General features: G+C 47.2%; 1 protein-coding gene across 2 annotated transcripts in view; it reads left to right on the forward strand.

Moving 5' to 3' along the window:
- LOC129843060 (melanoregulin-like) overlaps positions 1 to 10,487 on the forward strand; it is a 33,795-nt gene extending 23,308 nt beyond the window's left edge. The window contains exons 4-6 of one of the 2 annotated variants that reach the window (XM_055911814.1): positions 6,663 to 6,753; positions 9,343 to 9,515; positions 9,793 to 10,487. In XM_055911814.1, the coding sequence (XP_055767789.1) occupies positions 6,663 to 6,753; positions 9,343 to 9,515; positions 9,793 to 9,870 (342 nt within the window). In that variant the 3' untranslated portion in view covers positions 9,871 to 10,487. The remainder of the gene's footprint in view (positions 1 to 6,662; positions 6,754 to 9,342; positions 9,516 to 9,792) is intronic. The other variant, XM_055911813.1, reaches the window with a different exon arrangement.
- Positions 10,488 to 13,095: the final 2,608 nt, after the last annotated feature.

Consider the following 13,095-nt stretch of genomic DNA (forward strand, 5'->3'; position numbering starts at 1 on the left):
GACCTCTGATAGTTAGTTTATATCCTTCCTCCCCTTCTCTGACCTCTGATAGTTATTCCGTATCCTTCCTCCCCTTCTCTGACCTCTGATAGTTAGTCCGTATCCTTCCTCCCCTTCTCTGACCTCTGATAGTTAGTCCGTATCCTTCCTCCCCTTCTCTGACCTCTGATAGTTAGTCCATATCCTTCCTCCCCTTCTCTGACCTCTGATAGTTAGTCCATATCCTTCCTCCCCTTCTCTGACCTCTGATAGTTAGTTTATATCCTTCCTTCCGCCCCTTCTCTGACCTCTGGTAGTTAGTCCATATCCTTCCTCCCCTTCTCTGACCTCTGATAGTTAGTCTATATCCTTCCGCCCCTTCTCTGACCTCTGATAGTTAGTCCATATCCTTCCGCCCCTTCTCTGACCTCTGATAGTTAGTCCATATCCTTCCTCCCCTTCTCTGACCTCTGATAGTTAGTCCGTATCCTTCCTCCCCTTCTCTGACCTCTGATAGTTAGTCCGTATCCTTCCTCCCCTTCTCTGACCTCTGATAGTTAGTTTATATCCTTCCTCCCCTTCTCTGACCTCTGATAGTTAGTCCGTATCCTTCCTCCCCTTCTCTGACCTCTGATAGTTAGTCCATATCCTTCCGCCCCCTCTCTGACCTCTGATAGTTAGTCCATATCCTTCCTCCCCCTCTCTGACCTCTGATAGTCAGTTCATATCCTTCCGCCCCCTCTCTGACCTCTGATAGTTAGTCCATATCCTTCCGCCCCCTCTCTGACCTCTGATAGTTAGTCCATATCCTTCCGCCCCTTCTCTGACCTCTGGTAGTTAGTCCATATCCTTCCTCCCCTTCTCTGACCTCTGGTAGTTAGTCCATATCCTTCCTCCCCTTCTCTGACCTCTGGTAGTTAGTCCATATCCTTCCGCCCCTTCTCTGACCTCCGATAGTTAGTCCATCTCCTTCCGACCCTTCTCTGACCTCTGGTAGTTAGTCCATATCCTTCCTCCCCTTCTATGACCTCTGATAGTAAAGCACCTAGGTCCTAGGTTATGCAAATGAGCTGTGCACGTGTTTTAGGCATGCTGCTGGGACACAGAGTCACATCCTTGCCCCTTGCTTATCGTATATTACTGCAGTTCAAAAATTTCATATAGCTGCTGAAGACGTCACGCAGCTGAACTGTTGGTCACTGCTGCTGACGTCACGGAGCTGAACTGTTGGTCACTGCTGCTGACGTCACGGAGCTGAACTGTTGGTCACTGCTGCTGAGGTCACGGAGCTGAACTGTTGGTCACTGCTGAGGTCACGGAGCTGAACCGTTGGTCACTGCTGACGTCACGGAGCTGAACTGTTGGTCACTGCTGAGGTCACGGAGCTGAACTGTTGGTCACTGCTGAGGTCACGGAGCTGAACTGTTGGTCACTGCTGAGGTCACGGAGCTGAACTGTTGGTCACTGCTGAGGTCACAGAGCTGAACTGTTGGTCACTGCTGACGTCACGGAGCTGAACCGTTGGTCACTGCTGAGGTCACGGAGCTGAACTGTTGGTCACTGCTGAGGTCACAGAGCTGAACTGTTGGTCACTGCTGACGTCACGGAGCTGAACCGTTGGTCACTGCTGAGGTCACGGAGCTGAACCGTTGGTCACTGCTGACGTCACGGAGCTGAACTGTTGGTCACTGCTGAGGTCACGGAGCTGAACTGTTGGTCACTGCTGACATCACGGAGCTGAACTGTTGGTCACGGCTGCAGACGTCACGGAGCTGAACTGTTGGTCACTGCTGCTGAGGTCACGGAGCTGAACTGTTGGTCACTGCTGAGGTCACGGAGCTGAACTGTTGGTCACTGCTGAGGTCACGGAGCTGAACTGTTGGTCACTGCTGAGGTCACGGAGCTGAACTGTTGGTCACTGCTGAGGTCACGGAGCTGAACTGTTGGTCACTGCTGAGGTCACGGAGCTGAACTGTTGGTCACTGCTGGGGTCACGGAGCTGAACTGTTGGTCACTGCTGAGGTCACGGAGCTGAACTGTTGGTCACTGCTGAGGTCACGGAGCTGAACTGTTGGTCACTGCTGACGTCACGGAGCTGAACTGTTGGTCACTGCTGAGGTCACGGAGCTGAACTGTTGGTCACTGCTGAGGTCACGGAGCTGAACTGTTGGTCACTGCTGAGGTCACGGAGCTGAACTGTTGGTCACTGCTGAGGTCACGGAGCTGAACTGTTGGTCACTGCTGAGGTCACGGAGCTGAACTGTTGGTCACTGCTGAGGTCACGGAGCTGAACTGTTGGTCACTGCTGAGGTCACGGAGCTGAACTGTTGGTCACTGCTGCTGCAGCATTCGTTGAGCTGACGTCTTTATCTGCATGTGATCTAGACGCTGCGTTCTGCCATTGAGCTGAGGACTGAAAGTGACTGACAGGAAAGGAACTCTACTCCTCCTTAATATTAGGGACCTTGCCAGGTAACTCTAAAATGTGCACACATTTATTTTATATTAATTCAACAGTACCAGTACTGCTCAGGGTGACTCATTGTTGTATGTAACGAATGTAACATATCTGTGTTGCCTCCCCTAAATTTGGATGTCCATTTGGGGAGTAGAGTCCTACAGAGTCCAGGCTGGGGAGTAGAGTTCTACAGAGTCCAGGCTGGGGATTAGAATCCTACAGAGTCCAGGCTGGGGATTATAGTCCTACAGAGTCCAGGCTGGGGATTATAGTCCTACGGAGTCCAGGCTGGGGATTAGAATCCTACAGAGTCCAGGCTGGGGATTATAGTCCTACGGAGTCCAGGCTGGGGATTAGAATCCTACAGAGTCCAGGCTGGGGATTAGAATCCTACAGAGTCCAGGCTGGGGATTAGAATCCTACGGAGTCCAGGCTGGGGATTAGAATCCTACAGAGTCCAGGCTGGGGATTAGAATCCTACGGAGTCCAGGCTGGGGATTAGAATCCTACGGAGTCCAGGCTGGGGATTATAATCCTACGGAGTCCAGGCTGGGGATTATAGTCCTACGGAGTCCAGGCTGGGGATTATAATCCTACGGAGTCCAGGCTGGGGATTCGAATCCTACGGAGTCCAGGCTGGGGATTCGAGTCCTACGGAGTCCAGGCTGGGGATTAGAATCCTACGGAGTCCAGGCTGGGGATTAGAATCCTACGGAGTCCAGGCTGGGGATTAGAATCCTACGGAGTCCAGGCTGGGGATTAGAATCCTACGGAGTCCAGGCTGGGGATTAGAATCCTACAGAGTCCAGGCTGGGGATTAGAATCCTACAGAGTCCAGGCTGGGGATTAGAATCCTACAGAGTCCAGGCTGGGGATTAGAATCCTACAGAGTCCAGGCTGGGGATTAGAATCCTACAGAGTCCAGGCTGGGGATTAGAATCCTACGGAGTCCAGGCTGGGGATTAGAATCCTACGGAGTCCAGGCTGGGGATTAGAATCCTACGGAGTCCAGGCTGGGGATTATAGTCCTACGGAGTCCAGGCTGGGGATTATAGTCCTACGGAGTCCAGGCTGGGGATTATAGTCCTACGGAGTCCAGGCTGGGGATTAGAATCCTACGGAGTCCAGGCTGGGGATTAGAGTCCTACGGAGTCCAGGCTGGGGATTAGAATCCTACGGAGTCCAGGCTGGGGATTAGAATCCTACGGAGTCCAGGCTGGGGATTAGAATCCTACAGAGTCCAGGCTGGGGATTAGAATCCTACAGAGTCCAGGCTGGGGATTAGAATCCTACAGAGTCCAGGCTGGGGATTAGAATCCTACAGAGTCCAGGCTGGGGATTAGAATCCTACAGAGTCCAGGCTGGGGATTAGAATCCTACAGAGTCCAGGCTGGGGATTAGAATCCTACAGAGTCCAGGCTGGGGATTAGAATCCTACAGAGTCCAGGCTGGGGATTAGAATCCTACAGAGTCCAGGCTGGGGATTAGAATCCTACAGAGTCCAGGCTGGGGATTAGAATCCTACAGAGTCCAGGCTGGGGATTAGAATCCTACAGAGTCCAGGCTGGGGATTAGAATCCTACAGAGTCCAGGCTGGGGATTAGAATCCTACAGAGTCCAGGCTGGGGATTAGAATCCTACAGAGTCCAGGCTGGGGATTAGAATCCTACAGAGTCCAGGCTGGGGATTAGAATCCTACAGAGTCCAGGCTGGGGATTAGAATCCTACAGAGTCCAGGCTGGGGATTAGAATCCTACAGAGTCCAGGCTGGGGATTAGAATCCTACAGAGTCCAGGCTGGGGATTAGAATCCTACAGAGTCCAGGCTGGGGATTAGAATCCTACAGAGTCCAGGCTGGGGATTAGAATCCTACAGAGTCCAGGCTGGGGATTAGAATCCTACAGAGTCCAGGCTGGGGATTAGAATCCTACAGAGTCCAGGCTGGGGATTAGAATCCTACAGAGTCCAGGCTGGGGATTAGAATCCTACAGAGTCCAGGCTGGGGATTAGAATCCTACAGAGTCCAGGCTGGGGATTAGAATCCTACAGAGTCCAGGCTGGGGATTAGAATCCTACGGAGTCCAGGCTGGGGATTAGGAACAATAAACCCTCTGATTTAGAGAAGTCCACATGTGCATGAGCACACACTCAGTTGGGTCTTCTCTGGACATTTCTCACTCTCAGGGCAGCATCATGTTTACACTGACTCACCTCAATTAAATCATTCAATCAGAGATGTCGAATACAAGAGTTCTTTCATATAGGGTATTTATGACACTCATGGAGGCTACATGTAGGGCACAATATTGGAGTTTACCAAGGCCTAGAAAGGGGACCATCTTACCAAGTTGAGGTAGTCTCAGTAATGGCCTAGCCGCGTCTCAGATCTGTTTCTGCTGTCTTGCCAACTCACGTCTATGTTTGGGTCAAATCAAAGCTGGTCCAGACCGGACCAAATCTGAACCAAACATAGTATGGTTCAGATTTGGCCAAACAGGTCCAAAACCAACGTCCGTGGACGTGGAAATCAAGACCAAAAAAAGACGTCCAGAAGGCATATGCGTCGGTCCGTGCTTACTGGGGTGTAGCCTGAAATGACATTTTTAGGAATGCCCATCTATTTGGTAGGCCCACCGTTTATAAAACACCCCAAAAAGATCGCCGCCGATCTAGACAGGTCCAAAAAAAGACGTCCAGAAGACATCGGCATCAGTCCGTGCATACTGGGGTGTAGCTTACCATGTCGCCCGCAATGGAATTTTATGAATGCCAAGGCCTAGAAGGGGTCCATCTTAAGTATTCTGTGTCCCTGCCTTTGACAAAGTGGGCACTGCTTATCACAGGGCGGCATACAGCGCTCACATAAAAAAAGCCCACATGCCATTGGTTGAGAGAAGTGTCATTAGTTTTGGGGGTAGAATAATGAGGTTTTATGTGTTGTTGGAGACTTGGTCAGTTTAGCTCAGAAAATGCCGCCCTTCTCAGTCTGCCTGATGAGCGGTCCGGCCCTGAGTCTGAGGCTTGTTGTGTGTCTATGATCTGTATACTGATTAATGGTATTTAAAATAAAATAAATGTATTGTTGTTTTGTCTGTGTGTTTGTTTGATGTCTTTATGCATCTGTTTTGTCTATTTTTGTAAATTATTATTCCCGTCTGTTGTTTTTTAACTTTCTTTTCTTGTATGATATATTGATATATTTGTGTATTTTTCTTACTCTGTAAAAGCCACACAAATAAGGCCAATGAACAATCACCTGTGACATGTGATCTCTAGAAACTATCAGTGCACAGATTCCTGAAGTGAAAGGATAATCGACATATTAAATAGCGTGGTCAGGTCAGCATTGTTGCCGCGGTGGACACAACAGGCACTGTGTTGAGAATAACAGCACAGGACCGTGACTCATTGTGTTAGCGATGCCTTGGCAGTGAGATATCAGCCAGCAGGTTAACTAGTAACAACAACTTTAGCTCTGCCTCAGACAGCACACCGACACCTCGTCGACGTCGGCCCCCGATGCCTACGTCATACATGTAGTACAGAGAGCATTTACACATTGGCAAGACGTCGCCAAGACGTCGATATTAGATCGCATTCGCCCTTCAGTCGCCGTTTGGACGGTGCATGTCAAAGCTGCTACCTAGCTGCTCAACAGACGATATTTTAAAAAAATACCTTTTTATTTGAGGTCGGATCCAACAGCAAATACTGTTTCACTACACGATTTGAATTACCCTTTACCAAATGAGTGTAAACATTGAATTTGAATGGACACGATCTGAAAATGTATGAGAGAAGGCAGATATATTGAAGCATTGTGACACACAATTTTGAAGTCTACACGATCTACGGCCGATTCTGCGATGCTGAGCGGCCGTGTGACGGTGATGCTGAGCGGCCGTGTGACGGTGATGCTGAGCGGCCGTGTGACGGTGATGCTGAGCGGCCGTGTGACGGTGATGCTGAGCGGCCGTGTGACGGTGATGCTGAGCGGCCGTGTGACGGTGCAGCGCGCCTGCATTTTGTTCTCCCACATAGCCGCCCTCTCGACGTCGGTGAGATGCATGTGTGCTATCTGGGCTGTTTCTGTGTTTAATGTGTGTGTGTGTGTATGTGTATGTGTGTGTGTGTGTGTGTGTGTGTGTGTGTGTGTGTGTGTGTGTGTGTGTGTGTGTGTGTGTGTGTGTGTGTGTGTGTGTGTGTGTGTGTGTTTGTTTATCAGGAGTGGGAGAAGCTCAACTATGACATCCATAGTCTGAGGTACACCAAACGAGAGATCAGCAGCCGATGGAAGAAGATTCTAACCCAGCTAGGTCAGATCAAGTTTGTAGAGATAATCTCCTCTCTTCATATCTCAACCTTTTATTCCTGAACCTTTTCCTTTCTGCTGCTCTCTATGTACATGGCCTTCAGGAAGTATTCACACATCTTGATTTTTTCCCACATTTTGTTGTGTTAAAATTTAGGATCGGACCCTTTTTTTATTTTCGCCTAAAATGACATACCCAAATCTAACTGCCTGTAGCTCAGGCCCTGAAGCAAGGATATGCATGTTTTTGATACCATTTGAAAGGAAACACTTTGACGTTTATGGAAATGTGAAATTAATTTAGGAAAATATAACACATTAGATCTGGTAAAAGATAATACAAAGAAAAAAACAACCGTTATTTTGTATTTTTTTGTACCATCATCTTTGAAATGCAAGAGAAGGGCCATAATGTATTATTCCAGCCCAGGCACAATTTAGATTTTGGCCACTAGATGGCAGCAGTGTATGTGCAACGTTTTAGACTGATCCAATGAGCCATTGCATTTCTGTTCAAAATGTTGTATCAAGACTGCCCAAATGTGCATAATTGGTTTATTAATAACTTTTCAAGTTCAAAACTGTGCACTCTCCTCAAACAATGGCATGGTATTCCCTCACTGTAATAGCTACTGTAAAATGGACAGTGCAGTTAGATTAACAAGAATTTAAGCTTTCTGCCCATATCAGATATGTCTATGTCCTGGGAAATGTTCTTGTTACTTACAACCTCATGCTAATCGCATTAGCTTACGTTAGCTCAACCGTTCCGCGGGGGACCCACCGATCCTGTAGAGGTTCCTGAATTTAAAATGGATGAAATTGAGATTGTTTGTGCCTAAACACAATACCCCATAATGTCAAAGTGGAATTATGTTTTTAGAATTTTCTTTACAAATTAATTAAAAATGAAAAAATGAAATGTCTTAAGTCAATAAGTATTCAGCCTCTTTGTTATGCCAAGTCTAAATATGTTCAGCAGTAAAAATGTGCTTTACACGTCACATAATAAGTTGCATGGACTCACTCTGTGTGCAATAATAGTGTTTAACATGATTTTTGAATGACTACCTCATCTCTGTACCCCACACATACAATTATCTGTAAGGTCCCTCAGTCGAGCAGTGAATTTCAAACACAGATTCAACCACAAAGACCGGGGAGGTTTTCCAATGCGAAGAAGGGCACAAATTGGTAGATGGGTAAAATAAAATCAAAAGCAGACATTGAATATCCTTTTGAGCATGGATAAGTTATTAATTACACTTTGGATGGTGTATCAATACACCCAGTCACTACAAAGATACAGGTGTCCTTTCTAACTCAGTTGCCGGAGAGGAAGGAAACCGCTCAGATTTCACCATGAGACCAATGGTGACTTTAAAACAGTTACAGAGTTGAATGGCTGTGATAGGAGAAAACTGAGGATGGATCAACAACATTGTAGTTACTCCACAATACTAACCTAAATGACAGAGTGAAAAGAAGGAAGCCTGTACAGAATACAAATATTCCAAAACATGCATCCTGTTTGCAACAAGGCACTAAAGTAATACTGCAACAAATGTGGCAAAGAAATTCACTTTTTGTCCTGAATACAAAGTGTTATGTTTGGGACAAATCCAATACATTACTGAGTACCATTCTCCATATTTTCAAGCATGTTGGTGGCTGCATCATGTTATGGGTCTGCTTGTAATCGTTAAGGACTGGGGAGTTTTTCAGGATAAAAAATAAACAGAATGGGGCTAAGCACAGGCAAAATCCTAGAGGAAAATCTGCTTCAGTCTGCTTTCCACCAGACACAGGGAGATTAATTTACCTTTCATGAGAACAATAACCTGAAATACGAGGCCAAATCTACACTGGAGTTTCTTACCAAGAAAACAGTGAATGTTCCTGAATGACCAAGTTACAGTTTGAACTTAAATCTACTTTAATATCTATGGCAAGGCCTAAAAATAACCATCTAGCAATGATCAATGACCAATTTGACAGAGCTTGAAGAATTTCTAAAAGAATAATGGGCAAATGTTGCACAATTCAGATGTGGAAAGATCTTAGAGACTTACCCAGAAAGACTCAACAGCTGTAATCGCTGCCAAAGGGGATTCTAACATGTATTGACTCAAGGGGTTGAATACTTACCTAATCAAGATATACATTTATTAGTGCTTAATTTTTCACATATATATGTGTATATATATATATTTTTTAAATGTTATAGTTTTCTTCCGCTTTGAGTATTTTGTGTAGATTGTTGACAAAAAAAAAAAGACAATTAAATCTATGTGAATCCGACACAACAAAGATGTGGAACAAAAGTAAAGGGAGAGAAGACACACAACAAAACACAACAACATTGCACTGTGCGAAATCAGTCTCCATTTGACACAGATGTGTATTAACATTCCCAAGAGTTTGCCCATGCTTGTGTTGTGTGCTGTGTCGATTTCCCCAGTTCATATGCCGTTTTCAAACCCCCGAACCCAATATTTTAGTTTAAAGGATTATTGAGTTGAACATTCTAATTGTTGATTCTATGTGGCGTCTCCGGGCTCCGGGTTTGTTCTGGTGCTTGTGTCCCCTGTAGGCTACCAGCGTGAGGTTGACTCTCTCCTGACGGTGAACAGACAGCTGTTACAGACAACTCTGAGTGAATCTGATAACCTGAACAGAGCCAGACAACTGTTACAGACCACTCTGGACCACTCTAGCTTGTTCCCACGAGGAGTGGCTAGCACAGACAGATACCTCTTTGTTATGGTACTGCTGCCCTACTGCTACACACGCACGCACGCACACACACACACACACACACACACACACACACACACACACACACACACACACACACACACACACACACACACACACACACACACACACACACACACACACACACACACACACACACACACACACACACACACACACACACACACACACACACCTCTAATGAAGGGGAGAAATGTTCAAGCTACTAATATCTACTTGTTGTTTTCTCTCTCCTCTCCTCTCCTCTCCTCTCCTCCTCTACCAGGATCGCTTGGTGTCTCTGGATAGTGCAGAGGATTTCATCAGACTGGCGAAGGAGAAATACCCAAAGAGAGAGGTGTGAATGAGAGAAAGAGAAAGAAAAGATAGAATGATAGGGAATGTTTTGTGCTCCTCCTGCCGGCACTAGAAGGAATGTGAAGATCACAGACGTCCCTTAGACACTTTAACTGATTATAACTCACCTCACATATTAGAACGTCTAACGTGCCTACAAAAGTCATTTTCTATACAAGTATGTGTTTCATAGTTTCAGTATTGTTATGGCAACAACAACAAACATTGTAGAATTGTCTGTAATATTTAACCGTTGTATCAGTCTGAAAGGATACTTCTTGATACAGCGTTTCTTTAACAAGAACTAAACATTTAATTGATTAACTAAATTGATTCTCTCGATGTCTATCAATGTCACCTGAACAGACGTTCGTGTCACAGCTGCTGGTATATCAATCAAATGTATTTATAAAGCCCCTTTTTTTACATCAGCCGATATCACAAAGTGCTGTACAGAAACCCAGCCTAAAACCCCCCCAAAACAGCAAGCAATGCAGATGTAGAAGCATATCATGTACCGGCATTATCTGACCAGTAGAGGGAACCATTTGTCCTCATCCACGAGTAGACAACCCAGGCAGTAGGCCAGCAAGACCTCAGCATCACAAAACCTTCACGTCAGGGTCACAAAACCTTCACGTCAGGGTCACAAAACCTTCACGTCAGGGTCACAAAACCTTCACGTCAGGGTCACAAAACCTTCACGTCAGGGTCACAAAACCTTCACGTCAGGGTCACAAAACCTTCACGTCAGGGTCACAAAACCTTCACGTCAGGGTCACAAAACCTTCACGTCAGCATCACAAAACCTTCACGTCAGGGTCACAAAACCTTCACGTCAGGGTCACAAAACCTTCACGTCAGGGTCACAAAACCTTCACGTCAGGGTCACAAAACCTTCACGTCAGGGTCACAAAACCTTCACGTCAGGGTCACAAAACCTTCAAGCCAGGGTCACAAAACCTTCACGTCAGGGTCACAAAACCTTCACGTCAGGATCACACCTTCACGTCAGGGTCACAAAACCTTCACGTCAGGGTCACAAAACCTTCACGTCAGGGTCACAAAACCTTCACGTCAGGGTCACAAAACCTTCACGTTAGTGGACATCCTATTCATTATTGATTATGATTAAAGGACCTGTGCACGATGGAAAGCGTTTCACAGCGGGATCCTTGCTTAGTACTCAATCAACAGTTACAATGTATGTATGTATGTATGTGTAACGGATGTGAAATGGCTAGCTAGTTAGCGGGTACGCGCTAGTAGCATTTCAATCAGTTACGTCACTTGCTCTGAGACTTTAAGTAGGGTTTCCGGGGCGAGGGGACGCCGTAAAGTTATACTGTTACACTTAGTACTCAATCAACAGTTACAATTAGTTTTCTCTCAAAAACTTCAGCTCTGCTCGATTTGAGTTTGTCTGGTGCGGTGGAACCAATAGAGACTGGAAATGGGAGGCTGATCTTCAGCACCTCAGTAGACAGGAAATAGGAGGCTGCTCTCCAGCACCTCAGCAGACAGGAGACAGGAAATAGGAGGCTGCTCTCCAGCACCTCAGGAGACAGGAGACAGGAAATAGGAGGCTGCTCTCTGGCACCTCAGTAGACAGGAGACAGGAAATAGGAGGCTGCTCTCCAGCACCTCAGTAGACAGGAGACAGGAAATAGGAGGCTGCTCTCCAGCACCTCAGTAGACAGGAGACAGGAAATAGGAGGCTGCTCTGCAGCACCTCAGGAGACAGGAAATAGGAGGCTGCTCTGCAGCACCTCAGGAGACAGGAGACAGGAAATAGGAGTCTGCTCTCCAGCACCACAGGAAATAGGAGGCTGCTCTCCAGCACCTCAGTAGACAGGAGACAGGAAATAGGAGGCTGCTCTCCAGCACCTCAGTAGACAGGAGACAGGAAATAGGAGGCTGCTCTCCAGCACCTCAGTAGACAGGAAATAGGAGGCTGATCTCCAGCACCTCAGTAGACAGGAAATAAGAGGCTGCTCTCCAGCACCTCAGTAGACAGGAAATAGGAGGCTGCTCTCCAGCACCTCAGTAGACAGGAAATAGGAGGCTGCTCTCCAGCACCTCAGTAGATAGGAGACAGGAAATAGGAGGCTGCTCTCCAGCACCTCAGTAGACAGGAAATAGGAGGCTGCTCTCCAGCACCTCAGTAGACAGGAAATAGGAGGCTGCTCTCCAGCACCTCAGTAGACAGGAGACAGGAAATAGGAGGCTGAACTCCAGCACCTCAGTAGACAGGAGACAGGAAATAGGAGGCTGCTCTCCAGCACCTCAGTAGACAGGAGACAGGAAATAGGAGGCTGCTCTCCAGCACCTCAGTAGATAGGAGACAGGAAATAGGAGGCTGCTCTCCAGCACCTCAGTAGACAGGAAATAGGAGGCTGCTCTCCAGCACCTCAGTAGACAGGAAATAGGAGGCTGCTCTCCAGCACCTCAGTAGACAGGAGACAGGAAATAGGAGGCTGCTCTCCAGCACCTCAGTAGACAGGAAATAGGAGGCTACTCTCCAGCACCTCAGTAGACAGGAGACAGGAAATAGGAGACTGCTCTCTAGCACCTCAGTAGACAGGAAACAGGAAATAGGAGGCTGAACTCCAGCACCTCAGTAGACAGGACACAGGAAATAGGAGGCTGCTCTCAAGCACCTCAGTAGACAGGAGACAGGAAATAGGAGGCTGCTCTGCAGCACCACAGGAGACAGGAAATAGGAGGCTGCTCTCCAGCACCTCAGTAGACAGGAGACAGGAAATAGGAGGCTGCTCTCCAGCACCTCAGTAGACAGGAGACAGGAAATAGGAGGCTGCTCTCCAGCACCTCAGTAGACAGGAAATAGGAGGCTGCTCTCCAGCACCTCAGTAGACAGGAAATAGGAGGCTGCTCTCCAGCACCTCAGTAGATAGGAGACATGAAATAGGAGACTGCTCTCTAGCACCTCAGTAGACAGGAAACAGGAAATAGGAGGCTGATCTCCAGCACCTCAGACAGGACACAGGAAATAGGAGGCTGCTCTCCAGCACCTCAGACAGGACACAGGAAATAGGAGGCTGCTCTCAAGCACCTCAGTAGACAGGATACAGGAAATAGGAGGCTGATCTCCAGCACCTCAGACAGGACACAGGAAATAGGAGGCTGCTCTCAAGCACCTCAGTAGACAGGAAACAGGAAATAGGAGGCTGATCTCCAGCACCTCAGTAGACAGGACACAGGAAATAGGAGG

Source organism: Salvelinus fontinalis, unplaced genomic scaffold (genome assembly GCF_029448725.1).
Source record: "Salvelinus fontinalis isolate EN_2023a unplaced genomic scaffold, ASM2944872v1 scaffold_0096, whole genome shotgun sequence".
In the NCBI taxonomy this organism is placed as follows: domain Eukaryota; kingdom Metazoa; phylum Chordata; class Actinopteri; order Salmoniformes; family Salmonidae; genus Salvelinus; species Salvelinus fontinalis.